This window comes from Dermacentor andersoni, chromosome 1, assembly GCF_023375885.2.
Source record: "Dermacentor andersoni chromosome 1, qqDerAnde1_hic_scaffold, whole genome shotgun sequence".
Classification (NCBI taxonomy): domain Eukaryota; kingdom Metazoa; phylum Arthropoda; class Arachnida; order Ixodida; family Ixodidae; genus Dermacentor; species Dermacentor andersoni.
The window spans coordinates 236,323,137-236,338,409 of NC_092814.1; the positions used below are offsets into that span (position 1 = coordinate 236,323,137).

The 15,273-nt window shown below is 46.6% G+C and overlaps 1 protein-coding gene across 1 annotated transcript; it reads right to left on the reverse strand.

Annotated features, from left to right (window-relative positions):
• Nucleotides 1-6,578: 6,578 nt before the first annotated feature.
• On the reverse strand, nucleotides 6,579-12,544 carry LOC126547832 (uncharacterized). The gene has a single exon (XM_055063482.2). The coding sequence runs from the start codon at nucleotides 10,652-10,654 to the stop codon at nucleotides 9,479-9,481; it is 1,176 nt and encodes a 391-aa protein (XP_054919457.1). The 5' UTR covers nucleotides 10,655-12,544; the 3' UTR covers nucleotides 6,579-9,478.
• Between the last annotated feature and the right edge of the window lie 2,729 nt (nucleotides 12,545-15,273).

Below are 15,273 nucleotides of genomic sequence, written 5' to 3' on the forward strand. Positions count from 1 at the left end.
AAGCATCTTAAGGTATTGGACGTCGCAAGCATTTTTAGATGGCCCATACTTCCATAACAAGTAATTAACATTCTCCCTAGTGCGGAGACGCTCTGTACACAGTCTGGAGTGCATGACACGAGGAAACTTGCTGAATGCGCTTAGTGTTTACAATCGACTCTCACATTGCGCAAAGCTGCGAGAATGGGCACTTTTCGAGCAACCATTCTTACGAACTATGACGTTGACTAGCGCGCTGGGTGGCTTGTCTGTACCGGCAATTACCATAACCTTTTGAGGAAAGCCGAAGTTGTTAAGCTGCAGCATGGGGCCGGCGGGTTAGGCAAGTCTAAACACAATGTGAATGAGTATTCATGCAGTTTCCATTAGGCACATTAGGATTTCCTTTCTTACTATTCAAGGCTCTGTTATAAAGAACCGCAAGAGCAATGTCTTCAGCTGTGGTATATACGAGTATATGCTCAAAAAGACACAACGAACATTTTTTTAGTAACAAAAAGCATTATTGCCAGAATAGTTACATTTGCCACCGGCAGGTGGCACTTCAGCTGTGCCGGTACAAGGTTGATTGCTTTTGGAAGCAGAAGAGAAAGAAGTGCTCAGGGATGACTTCCTTGCTAAATTCTAAAATTTCTATCTGACTTCATTCTTTTTATCGATTCAAAATTTCTCAAGATTGCTTCTTTTTAGACTCGATTAATCATTTTCTTAACACAACCAATTCTTGGCCAAACCCCCATAGTGTAATGAGCCACTCTTGGAGGCAAACAAACAAACAAACAACCTCACCGATGCTCTGGACTTATCGCTACTATGAAGTTTCTTACGGCTTTACCAGTTTCATGAACGCACTCTTATCAAGGACGAGAAAGAAAGCGCTCGCGCGACGTTTCCTCCAGGCAATTTAACCAATTTCAGTACGAACAGCAATTTCCTAATACCATCCAAATCTTGGTCAATCCCCTGCAGTGGGTATGCGCCGCCATAGAAGGCAAACCAAATCGAAGCAAACCGACCACCTGAACAAGGCCAGCCGCCTACTTCATCGTTCATATGTTTGGACGATGTGACTTTGGAAGCTCGGACCAGCTCGATTCCTGGAAGAGCTCAACGCCGGAAGCCATGGACTCTGACAGCGAGTACACCATAGCCATGGGCCACCGTATGAAGAAGATGCGCCGGATGTGGAGTGGGCCGACTTCATCTAACAAGATTGAACAGCAATCTTTTATGTTCTCTTAGGTGACGCTTAAGACGTCATACAACCTGCACTAGGGTCCCTAAACAGGCAGGTTTTTAACATAACACTTCGGAACTGTGGCCGCTGGCCAAATCAACGAAATCCGAATCAACTCTCGAAAGAACGTCCTGATGGTAGAAGCAAAATAATTCAACTATACTAAAGAATTTAAAGACTATTATAAAAGCAATTCGCGTCCATGTCTTTATTAAGGCGAAAGTCCTAGATGGCTCAGGGGTCGAAAATTTGACCGTCCGGTGTTATGACACCAAAATTCAATGGCACCAAAATTGGGAGGTCGAGCCTTCGACCTTTGGTGGGAATCTAACCCACAATCTTTGGTCTTAATTAAGACGAATTAAGGTACAGTTAATTACTATATAGTTAATTAAAGCACTCAAACCCACTATCTTTGGTGTTAATAAAGGCTAAGTTAGGGCACTCGAGCCCACGACCCAACATAGGGATATGTGCGAAGCGGCCGTATCTCCAAGTTGGATTCCAATTGTCATTGTGAAGGTCGAGATTCGATCCCACGCCCTTTAGTGTGAATTAAGGTGAAATTAATTAAAGTACAGTTAAGATAGAGTTATTTAAGGCACTCGAACCCACGACCTTTGGTGTTAATTAGGTCGAAGTTGATTAAGACAGTTAATTATTGTATAGCTAATTAAATCCCTCGAACCCATGACCTTTGCTGGGAGAAAACAACTAATAGAAAGTAACAGCATTCGAATGAAAATGTCAAGTAGTGTAATGAATGTCTCGTGAGCGCGCAGGCTTTCGCCTTCATCCTCTTTAGTGTATGCTGTAGTGACTGTTAATATTTCATTTACGGGAAGGAGTCAACGACAGACGTAATTGCTGATGTCGAGCTTGAAAACAGTTATGCGGGCCTCAAGAATCTACTGAGTACATCGGTTCTTTGAGGTTACCGCTTCCGGGTAACTCCCGGTGCAACAAGTATTGCTTCATCGACGTTGCCAGCGTCTGTCAAAGTGGGGCACGTGATACAAGGCGCCCGACAATTCGTTCCGGTGCCTATGCAGTGCCGGAGGTGTCTCAAGATCAGCCACGTAAGCGCTGTACGCAGAAATCGAGTGACTTGTCAACGTTGCGGCGAAAAACATGACACCTCCAACTGAGAAACATCCCCATTCAAACGTCCCAGCTGCCCTTGCTCTCACGAAGCAACGCCGAAGGATTGCGTCAATATGCAAGAGGAAGTTCGCATTTCCCGAAAAATGGCCAGAGACAAATCTTCCCGTAGAGAGGCTACTCAAACTGGTCGCCGAGACGAATAATGCTCGCGGGAGAAGCGCCACCCAGCCACTTCAGAACTGCATATCGGCGCGCAGCTGCCACGACTACCTCTGCCTGTGTCGGTATCGAGGACGCCTGCTGCAAATTCAGGGTAGCTGAGAGCACAGGGTGAATATTCGTCGCCCCTGGTTGGCCCAGACACGCAATTGGCTTTGCTGCCCTCTAGACCCCTGGGCATGGCACTGTGACGTAGTGTTCCTGTACGTCAAGGAGCGGATGCTAGGCAAGCAAGGAGCTGAAAAGAACGACAAGGAAAGCGCTGGGAAAATTCTGAAGCACCTGCAAGAATCAATGTGCGTGATTCTCTGCAGCCTCCAGACTCCGGCCGCTAAAACCGCCACGAAGGTCCTTGCCGCACTAGAGCCACTTATCGCTGCTGTTTACGTATACTGTAAAGACCTTTTTTGGCACTTATGCTGCTCACGCTGGAGAAGTTCACACACAAGCTTCTTCGTTACGCATTTTTGTCAAGTTTCAAGGAGATGACGACGAAGTTATTGTGCTCGGTTGCTGGTTTTCTTCTGGTGCTGCAGTTTTTCTCTATATTATTTTCGTGCATCAGTAACAGGCAACGGTGTTTGTGCTGAACCCTGAACACTCCTACTCTGCTGGGAGATCCTCCTCGCGGAGCTTGCCATGGAAGATATGGTGTCTTGGACTCGTCTGACGGTCAGCATAGACCGCCCGCGACTCGGAAGCCGCTCAGTTCGGCAGTAGGATCCAACGCTGCTGATTCCGAGCTTTCTTACTCAAGATCGGAAGATTCGGATGCTTTCATACCTGTCAAGCACCGCCATCCAAGACGGACGTCTCCAGCATCGTCTTCAAGTGAAGGGACTATAATATACAGCACCATCAAGACTACGACAGCAGCTTTCATGCCCGTCGACGCGATGGTAAGCCTGAATCCTATCTCTCGACAGAAACTTAATGATTTCTTCTTCAAACTTGCCCCTGGACTAATCCAAGAGGTTCGCGTGAACCCCTGGAAAAATGTCATTGCTGTTGACACAACTGATGACAAGATGGTGCAAACTCTACTTGGTTTGTCTGAAATCTGTGGGGTCCACACGCGTCCCTACATACCACAAGGTACAAATATAACATCAGGTGTCGTATCTGATGTGGACTTGGATCTCAAAGAGGACGTATTTAAGAACATGATCGTGTGCACGCCCCCATGCAAAATAGTTAGCGTTCGAAGGCTGGGCTCGTCAAAGTGTATGAATATACTTTTAGCCTCTGGAAAGCTGCCTAGTCATATAAAGGCTTGACTTGTGCGCTATACTGTTCGACCTTTCGTACCACAGCCTTTGTAATGCCATAAGTGTTTTAAGATTGGACATGTTCAAAGCTTTTGCACCAGAGATCTGATCTGTGCCAAATGCGGTGGCAATCGCCATGTAGATTCCTGTGAAAGTCAGGCATATCGGTGCCCTAACTGTAATGGTGAACATTTGGCAACGGATAAAGGATGTCCCTAATTGAAGAATGAACTAAAGGCATTAAAAGAGAAAGCCAAAAAGAAGGCAGCAAGAGATGAAAACTCCCGTCGTCGTAGTGCTGCCCCAGCGACTGGAAAAGCAGCGCGTTCAAAGAATGACAAAGACACAACGCATCGGAAAGTAGGGGAGCGGACCTTCTGCCTCCCAGACACATCGCGGCCAGCGATGCCATCGAAATCGTCGGAACAAGTATCTACAAAGACTTCGACACCAGTGGAAAGCACTGCAAACACAGTACCTAAACCGGTATCAGCCAACGACGATGTGCAACTTGTAAATCTTCTGAAGATGCGTGTCAACGTCATCAGATCTCTAATCGCCGGCCTCCAGATACCAGCAGCGTCAGCAGCAGAGCAACTTCTGGAGACCCTCGTTCCAGTCCTCGACTGCCTTCACTAGACGTTTTACCGCAAACGATTTTAACAGTTGTCAGCAGCCTCGCCCCTTTGTGCTGCAATGGAATGTCAGGTCGATGCGACCGCGGCACGCTGATATAGTCCTTCGACTCATCGCTATGAAGACTCTACCAGGCGTTATAGCGCTTCAGGAAACTAACGTAAGGAAAGACGAATATCGATTGCCAGGCTTCGTGGGTGTCCACCGTAACACTCGATGCTCGGAAACAGCTTGTCGCTCTTTCCAGAGTGTGGACGCGGCGCATACGCGCAATGCTTTAAAATCATCAGTGTACGTGCGTGCTGATTAGACTTCGCGGTTCTTGACATAGATGGCATCTGTGACGATGAGCTTGAGTGTGCAGCTGTTACTGTGAGCCTCAGAGGTGTGTCTACGACGGTGGCAAGCATATACAACAGGCCTGCACGTTCTTCCGATACCTCACTACTTGAGTGCTAGTGTCTCGGTGTGATGCATCGTTTGTGTTATGCGGAGATTTTAATGCCCACCATCCACGATGGTGTAGAGATTAACGAGATCATTATCAAGAACGATCTGCAAATACTGAATGACGGTTCACCTACATATATAGGTAGAGGAAGGGAGCATTCCACTATAGACCTTGCGATATCAACAAGAGATGTCTGCTTAGCCTGGTCATGTGAACCTGACCGGTGGGGCTCAGATCACCTACCCATTTGGTTAACACCAACACATACTGCGGGCCGCCAGGATGTCGTTTATGCAGTAGCCAACTGGGACAAGTTCCGTCAGCTCATCTCAGAGGCACCATCTCAAGACAGCCTGTTTAATCTTGTGAGTGAGTGCTTACGAGAAGCTACAGTACAACGACGACGGAGTATCGGCAAACCAAACCCCGATCTAAAGCTCTGCGGCTCCGCGCATGTCGACGGCGCGCTTATAGACGGGCAAAGCGCTCTAAACGACGCACCGACTGGACTATATATAATCGCATTGATGCAGCCATACGGCGGCATACAAAAGAACTTCGTCGCGAGAGCTGGGAAGCTTTGTGTAGTTCTTTGCATACTGGAAGTGGTTTTGGAAGTGTATGGCGCATACTGAAGGCTCTCCGCACTCCTAAATCTGCAAGAATCCTACTGCTCCATTGAGCATAGCGACTGGCCAGTCACCAAAAGCAATAGCGGCGGCATTTGCAGACATTTTCGTCTCTCCTGCATCCAGTGACACCACAAATAGCGACCTTCCTTCTTTGACAAGTCACAGCACCATAACCGCTTCCTACGGTCCAGCCTGCCAAATGGACGAGGCGTATTTTACTCTTGGAGCTGCGATACGCGCTGAGCCTCTCCAAACGCTGCACTGCTCCAGGCGACGATGGCGTGACGTATCAAGCATTGCGGAACGTTGATGACAGTTTTCATAACCGTATATTGGACAAGTATAATGAAGTATGGAGAACCGGTGTAATCCCTGCTGAATAGAAATCGTCCGTGGTAATGCCAATTTTAAAGCCCGGGCGTTCTGCAAGGCACCTGAAGTCCTACCGGCCAATATATCAAGTCCTACCGGCCAAGTCCAACCGTACTTGCCACGCTTCCAAGTCATTTGCCTCGGGCCGTGACTTCCCTGTGAACATAGCTGTCTACGCAGATGACATCGCTCTGTGGATAAACGGCCCTTCGCACCTTGGTTCGCGGCTTCGTGCAAGCTTGCAAAGAGCTCTAAACGCTACTTCGGAGTACTTGGGTGAAGTTGGTCTGCACATATCACCTGCTAAGTCGGCTGCCACAGCATATCACCCTAAACAACGCTCTCGTCGAACACTGAGCCGACTGTATCTTGACGAAACGCATATAAACTGGGTGCGACAACACCGTTATTTACGGTTAATTGTGGATGATCGCATCTCTTGGCGTCCTTTCGTTAAATGTGTACGACGCAAATTGCACTCCCTTCTTAAGTATGTGGCTGCCTTGACTGCTAGAGGTGCTGGCTGCGACCAAACAACGGCTCTCCAGGTCTACCAGTCACCTGTACGCTCAGGCATGACGTACGCATTACCAGTGTTGAACATACCACCTAGTATGATGGCCCAACTGGAGCGAGACCATAGTTCAGTTCAGTTTCAGTTTATTGTCCTTAAAGACCCCCGGAGGGGGTATTACATAAGGGGTGGGTTTAACATGAGTTCCACATTTGGTACACTTCATAAGTTATATTCAAAGTGATCAATCACACGCTGTAGGAATGAAGACAGGCAAGTGATGCTAACAATGTCAGCAGGAAGGCCGTTCCAGTCTTTAGCTGCTCGAGGAATGAACGAGGACTTGCTGCGGATAACTGGTGCGGTGAGAGATGCGTGCCGCAGGAACGATGTATGGCGCATGATGAAGGGTACTGAAAAAGAACTTGTGATAGAGCTCAAGACTAGCAATGCGTCGGCGATTAGATAGTAATGTTAGTCCGGATTGTGTTTTAAGTGCGGAAATACTGACATCATATAAATATTGTGAGTGAATGAACCTAGTAGCGCGGTTCTGAACAGATTCAAGTGAGGTGATAAGATATGTTTGGTGCGGGCTCCAGATGGCAGATGCATATTCAAGTTTTGCCCGAACAAGGGACTTGTAGGCAAGCAGTTTTACGTTTTGAGGTGCCTGGCGGAGATTACGTTTTAAAAAACCTAGTGTTTTATTAGCAGATGATATGATGTTAGAAATATGTTTATGCCAGGACAGATCATTGCATACAGTGACACCTAGGTATTTATAGGACTCTGCTAGTTCGAGAGGCATGCTTCTAATTTGGTAGGGAAATACCAGGGGATTACTGCTACGAGTGAAAGACATAACTTTACATTTTTGTACATCAAGTTTCATTAACCAATCGTCACACCATGTTAGTATGTTGGTGAGGTCTTTCTGCAGGGCTGTTTGATTGCTGGTGTTACGTAGAGTTCGATAAATGACACAATCATCGGCGAACATTCGGATATTACAGGACACATGTGAAGGTAAGTCATTAATATATATTAAAAATAATAGAGGGCCAAGAACCGATCCTTGAGAGACGCCTGATGTTACTGGCACAGGGTTAGATAGGTGATTATTTATATTGACAGATTGGGAGCGGTTGCTAAGAAATTCAATGATCCAATTCAAAACATCAGGATGCAAATTAAGTCTTGTAAGTTTCAATATTAGACGTTGATGAGGAACTTTATCGAAGGCCTTAGAGAAATCCAGGAAAATTGCGTCAGTCTGTATGTTACTGTCAAGGTTAGTGTGAACATCGTGCAGGAAAATGGCCAACTGTGTTTCACAGGAGAAACCTTTGCGGAATCCGTGCTGGGCGGGATGGAAAAAGTGATTCAAGTCAAGAAAATTCATGATAAGAGAGTAGATGACATGTTCCATGATTTTGCAGGGGACACTTGTTAGGGAGATGGGGCGGTAGTTAAGAGGCGAGTTTCTGTTACCTGATTTGTGAACTGGAACGACCTTCCCAATTTTCCAGTCATCTGGAATGGAACCTGAAGAAAGAGACTGGGCAAATATCAAGGACAAATAGGCTGCAGAAATAAGCTTAGTGTTTTTTAAAATTTTTGGGTTAATCTCGTCTATGCCGGAAGATGATGAACACTTGATTTTGTCAATGATCGCACAAATACCGTCTGCATTGAAAGCAATGGCTGGCATTGACGAGTTTATACTAAGCGATGACGAAATGGGAGGCGCATTAGATTCGTTAGTAAACACAGAAGCAAAGGCCGAATTGAACACGTCGGCGCAATCGGAATCATTAATAATTTCGTTCGATTCGTTAGTTATCTTAATAGTGCGCGTTTCGCTATCGTTTATAACTCTCCAAAATTGCCTCGGGTTATTGATTAATAGGTTTGGTAGATTACTGTGATAAAAGGAGTGTTTAGCGTGACGCAGTGCGTCGACGTAGCTCAGTTCGGCTTCATAATATTTATCCCATGCGCATGGGCGTCCTCTCTGTTTGGCGGCGCGATACAGACGCTTTTTTTTTTGTTTTTTAGGCGTTTTAAGGCCTTTGTGAACCATGGTTTTTGCTGATAAGAACGAAAGGTGACTTTAGGAATGAATTTATGTGCAAGATCACTTAGTTTGTTTTTGAAGCGCGTCCAATTGCTGTTAACGGAATGGTTTTGAAAAGTTGATTCGAATATAGGAAAGAATGTATTCACAGCTTCAGTTATAGCTCCGTAATTTCCTTTGTCGTATAGACAGATTGTTTTCTTAAAGTTATCCCGTGCCAACAAATTGAACGAAAAAGTGGCATGGATGACTTTGTGATCGCTGATCTCAGGTAAATAAGAAATGGATGAAAGGCTGTCAGGGTGGTCGGTTAGTACGAGATCGAGGACGTTAGCAGTTTGCTGCGAAATCCGGGTTGGTTCAGTTACTAGCTGGGAAAGGTTAAAGTTAAGGCAGAAATCGACAAAATTTTTGGCCTCTGTGTGTCCGGATACCGAGAATGATTGTATGGTACGCTAGTCTATTTGTGGGAAGTTAAAGTCACCGAAGAGCAGGATTTGCGCGTTTCGGTGGGTGGTTACCAGTTCGCTCATGACGTTGTTAAGTTGATGGCAGAAATCAGAAGTAGCACTGGGCGGTCTGTAACAGATACCAAGTAGCACTTTTTTTTGGATAGGTATGCATTATGACCCATAACATCTCAAGATCTGATGTGACGTTAATTAGCGAGCATGGCAACTGCTCACGAACAGCGACTAGCACACCACCACCACGGGTTCCTGCGCGGTCGTTCCGATAGAGGCAGAAACCGGGCAGGTCGGCTAGAACTTCGCTATCAGTAATGGCGCTGCTCAGCCATGTCTCAGTTAGTAATAGTATGTTGCTACCGGTAGATGAAACTATATTCGACACCAATTCACGCTTTGGGAGGAAACTGCGCACGTTCGTGTATATTACAGAAAGCGAAGCGCTATCTGTGGAGCAAGTCGGTGTTATTTATTTTTCTGTTTGGGGTGATGTAGCTGCTATGACAACTCTTTGACACTACTCGAGGCGGCATCAAAGGTGTATCTTCTTGAACCGATGAACAAAGTCTTAAAGCGGAGTGAAAACGGAACGCTTTTACCTTTTGCGAAAGCAACGAGATGTTTTCGGGAATTTCGTACTGATCGCGAAAAGTCCTCGCTAATACTGTAGTCAGTGCCCTTAAGCTTTCGGCCACTCGAAAGGATGTTAACTTTGGTTTTATGGAAAGTAAATTTTGCTATGAGGGGGCGAGAGTGATTGGGGGAGTGACGACCGATGCGATGTGCACGTTCTATTTCTTTAGGGTCGATGGTTAGTTGCAACCTATCGCGGCAAAGTTCCACAATCAATCTTTCGGAGTCGGCAGTGGTTTCCGAGCTGGAAGGGTCAGGAATGCCGTAAAAAATTAGGTTGTCCCGCCGTGAGCGATTTTCGGCATCGTCGATACGTGCTTCGAGCTCGGAAATGCGAAAAATAGCCTGTTCAGTCGTGGTGCGCATTGCATCCACTTCGTTTCGAATGGGCAAAAGCGTCTGGTAGTGACTCTCAAGATCATTCATTCGTTTGCTTAGATCAGTAATTGCTTTATCGGTAGAAGTAAGTTGCGACTTAAGACCATGAATTTCAGTGATCAGCTGTTTCTGACCGGCGGTTAGTTTTCGCAATTCGGTTAGTAGGTTTTCAGGAATATTAGGACCCGGGTTTATTTCCACATCACCGGCCAAAATCAGCAAGGCATGAATAATATGAGCACATTCGACAGCAATGGCGGCACAGCAGTGCGGGCTCGGCAACAGCATCAGGAAATAATTGCTAGATTTTTTAGCAAAGAGAGCGTATGGTTGACTAACCTGCATTGCAAGAGCAAAAGGTTTAGCGAGCTGTGCAGATGCGCAGTCGCCGAGCCCACAAAGTTGTGTCGACGGCCGCCCCCAGTTTATATCTGGTGACTGCGTTGCTGTTGCTGACGATGGGAATTGCCACCCCCGACTGAGGACCACCGGCCGCCACTTATGTTGGATGTCCGGGTATGACGCATCGCTGGTACGGAAAACCTGGATGTTGGCTGGCTCGTTTCCTTGGCAGTCGACCACGCACCTCGACGAAGCTGACGTAGCAGCAGCGGTTATCGTAGGCAGCAGGAAATGCACAGTAGCGAAGGTGATGATCTGCATTGCAAGAGCAAAAGGTTTAGCGAGCTGTGCAGATGCGCAGTCGCCGAGCCCACAAAGCTTTGTCGACGGCCGCCCCCAGATTATGTATCTGGTGACTGCGTTGCTGTTGCTGACGATGGGGATTGCCACCCCCGACTGAGGACCACCGGCCGCCACTTCTTCTGTTGGATGTCCGGGTATGACGCATCGCTGGTACGGAAAACCTGGATGTTGGCTGGCTCGTTTCCTTGGCAGTCGACCACGCACCTCGACGAAGCTGACGTAGCAGCAGCGGTTATCGTAGGCAGCAGGAAATGCAGAGTAGCGAAGGTGATGATCTGCATTGCAAGAGCAAAAGGTTTAGCGAGCTGTGCAGATGCGCAGTCGCCGAGCCACACAAAAAAATCTAGCGTTGCCCTTCGACTAACGCTTGGATTAGCTTGTGAGGCGCAATTTATTGCATTACTCACTGAAGCACATCAGTTACCCCTGAAGCTGCAAGCAGACCAGAGAGCTCTATATCATATTGAGCGTCTGCACCGGGCATCAAATGGTAAATCGCTCCTTGATCGTCTCATTCACCGCCCGTTGTCCCGTATGGTAAAAATGGCGGCATTATTTATGATTATCACTGACATTTCTGAAGATGCTCCTTCAGATACGCCTCCGAGTCCAAAAGACTTCACGAAACACGTATTCCCCATTTACCTCACAATCCCTGACATGCACAAAAAGTCTGATATGCCTGCTTCGGCAATATTCCAATTGGCTCAATCTCACATGTTCGAAAAGTTTCCAGATTATCTTCAAGTATTCACAGATGCATCTGTATACAGCGACGGTCAAGCCACCTCTGCAGCTTTTTCTGCCCTTCAACTCAAGTACGGCGTATCTTTCAAATACCTCATCCAACATCGTCAACAACTGCGGAACTAGCAGCAATTGATGTTGCACTGAAATAGGTGCAAGAGGAGTTAACTACATCTAAGGTTGCCATCGTTACGGACTCCCGTGCTGCCCTTAGCAGGTTACAACGCAATGAGATTGATTGTTCACTTGTGCGCATGCATTACTGACTCTGCGAGCAAAATTTCATCACGTGGGGTATATCTCGTTGCTCAATGGAATCACACGTAGGAATCGCCGGAAATGAAGAGGCTGATTGGCTCGCTTCAACTTGCGCTCATAACAACTGTGACTACCCAGAAATTTTGTGGAAGCTTGATGACGCTCGTCTGCTGATTCGTCGCCACCTACTTAAGCAGCATCCAGACCAGTGCGTCGCAAATGGAACTATCCCATCCCGAGTTTGAGGTCGAGGCTTGCCTCGTCGTGCTAGAGCACAACTACTTAAGCTTAGGGTTGGCTGCGTGAACGTGCACGAACGTTTGTACAGACAAAGACGTGTGGAAAGTCCATTGTGTACGTCTTGTGGCTGCTGCGAGACACTTCAGCACCTTATATTTGAGTGTCCCGCTTTCAGTGCGCAGCGCATGTCGCTAGTGAGAAACTATCATCTCCTTGGTCTGCGGTGTACGGCACTCCACGAATGTTTGTACCCCAGTGGTTGTGCGTCTAAACGTGATCAGGCTCATCGTGCCCTACTTACTTTTCTAAAGTTAACTAACTTAGGTTTACGTTTGTAGCGTCGAAACTATTCTATTCAACGTTCTGTAGTAGCGTGACCTTCAGTGACCGGCCCTACTGTGTGTGATCTGTACTGTGTTCTACTTTAGTCTTTAGATTTGTCATGTTGCTCTTCCTTTCCTCTTTCCTCCCCTCCTTCCTATCTTCCATTTCTGTATTGCTGTCACCTCCCTTCTGAAGAGTAGATAGGCGTTGTGCCCCTTCCGGTGGCAGTTTCCAACCTGCTCCTCGCTTTGACTTTCTTGTTAATTGTGTATATGTATTCAAAACAAATAATAATAAATGTTTCAACAGGATTAGTGACAACAGCCAAGCTCTGTAAGGCGGATGACATTTCTGAATGACTTCTTGGACTATGTTGATAACCATCAGAATGTCGAACTTGCCTTCATCTGGTTCGCGTCGCTTAGTCTGATTGAGGTAGAGCTGTTATCGGGAGACTTCGGAGGCGTACTGAATGTCATGTTCTACAGCGAAGCTGTCAGCCTCTCGTTAGTCGGCATTTTTCGTGCTGTCGTTCGTGGGCAAAAATGTAGGTCGATGCTGGAGGATGTGCCGTAACGGGTCGACTCGCGGCGGAGGTAAAGCAGGCTGCAAGCACTCAGCAAAGTGAAGCAAAAAGTGCATACATTCTTTTGAATCATGTACACAGCATACAGATCAGCATTATTTTCAATAAAGGACAAGCAGAAAGCGAACTTTCGGTTTGATGGTAAGGCGCTCCTGGTAACAATGCAAAGCACGTAGCACTCCCAGCATATGTTTCCCAGTAAAAATTACTGTTGCACAAGCTGCTGCTGCGATGGCAGCTTGCGAATGGGGAGTTGCGTTACTAGTCTTTCGTATATAAAAGAAGCAGGCTAGCAACTGATTGAATTCTTGTTGCAGCACTGGTATGCGTAGGCAGCGTATAGTTAGGGTTCCTAAAGGGACAGCGTGAATACGAGGAGCGACAAAGGGAAAAAGAAATGGCAATACGACCAGAGGCGGCGTGCTGTAAAAATTACGTTTACTCCCATTACTACCATAACTCTAAATTACCGTTCCTATCCTTACTCTAAAGCAGTAAAGCATTGCATACCCCCCTCAGCAGTTGTAGCGGTGGTTTTTCAACACCTTCGCTGGACATCCACTTTCGCAGGGCCGTGATGGCGAGTCAATTTTTTTCTTGCCCTTTACACTGTCTGAGTCCTTGGTCTGCAGTGTCCCAGAGAACCAGAATGCGTGGAACCTCCGTAGGCGTACAATAGTGTGGAATGTCAGTTAAAAATGTTTTAACACTCGTACCAAGCACCTCACACATGTAGCGGGGAAAATTTGCGTCAGCCCAGTGCTGTAATGAAAGGCAGCAGAAGGGTAATGGAAATTTCATGTGACGTTATAACAGCAGGCCCTGAGGCCACCAGCATTTTACAACAATAGCTTTGATTTTCCAGTCTTCGTTTGTTATCACCCATTGCGCCGAGTGACAAATCCCGGCAACAATGGAAGCCCGATACGGCGTTCAAGCCAACGGCGAAGGGCGGAAACAACGGCGGAATGAACGGGAACGTTACAAAATACTGTAGCAGTGCAACACAGCAGAAGTTATCAGAGGCCATCTCCGCCTACATTGGAGGGATTTAGATTGTGCAACAAAGTGCGCTCCTATGCGCGGGTGTCCTGACAAGCTAACGAGAAGGATAATAGAGGCACTAGAGATGGAAAGGCGTGAAGAACCTTGTGTCAGTTTTCCGTGAAAGAGGGAAGCCTTTCTTTTTCGTTCACTCGCATGAACTTTCACCAGTTTCTGGTTCTTTCCTTTGTTGCCATTTGATTTCGGTTATTGTTCCATTTTGTATCTCTTGTAAGTCAGATTTATTCTGCCACAAACAGGGAAAAGAAAAAGCCAGCAGTTGTTAGTGCGCCCGTCTTATCTTTCTTATTCTTCGTGTCTTTTGACCCCATTCCGCGCAGAGTAAGAAGAAACAAAGAGAGAGAGAGAGAGAGAGAAGTTTAATGACACGAAATGCAGAGAGGTCAGCCTGAGGTATATTCCTCTAGCCAGCTACTCGGCGTTGGGGGAAAGGGGAAGAGGGAAAAAAAGAGAGAAGAAAGAAGCGCATGATGGGTGACGATGACGAGAGAAAGAGGATGTAAAACATATGGCAAGCAATTTGGCATGCTCAAAGCCTGCGGTCCAGGCCCGTACTCTTTAAATGTTCAGTAACGCCTGGATGGCCTTGAAACTCGATTGAGCGTCTGGCCAAGGGCCTAAAATAACGTCCTCCGAAACGGTAGGCTGTCGAGACGCATAAGGTCATTGTTCAAAAGCTCCATCTTTTATTTGCGTATACCGAGTGTTGGAACAACCAAGTTTTTTATATCGTTGCCAGATGAATATCAGGGACGAGCGGCGTACTCTGACATTACTGATGCCGAAAAAGAAAGGAACAGTTGTCTGTTATGCGTTGTGAAAGAACGATGATGACCGTGCTGCTATAACTGATGGTTCACCAACTATCTGCGTAGTTTTAACAGAACGTAAATGCGCACGAATTGCTACTATACTCCTGGCCAGTCAAGCACAAAAAAAAATGAACTAGAGCCTGTTATGGTCAAACTTCTGCACTACTGATCTAGCAGAGCTACGAATAATCTTATGCTGAGAAACGCAATCTCGTGCGAGAAGAACTCCGCGGGGTCTTTGCAGCCTGCCACATCAACGTCGCTCAGCTCGTCGGCTCTCCACAAAAGTGGGGGGCATAAGTCGTACGGATAAAGGATTTTGTGCGGCCATTCCTGGCTAGATATTTAACTCGACCATTTCTGGAGGAACTTACCTGCCGATGCCAGTATTCATAATTTAACGAAGTACGTATGTGGTCCTTATGTCGCGCAGCATGAACTCTACTAAAACATTTGAAGTAGTCATGACACGATGATTTTGCTAACAAGAGTTCAAATGAAGCTGCTAGATACCGGTATCGACCCATGAAACAACTGATCTATCT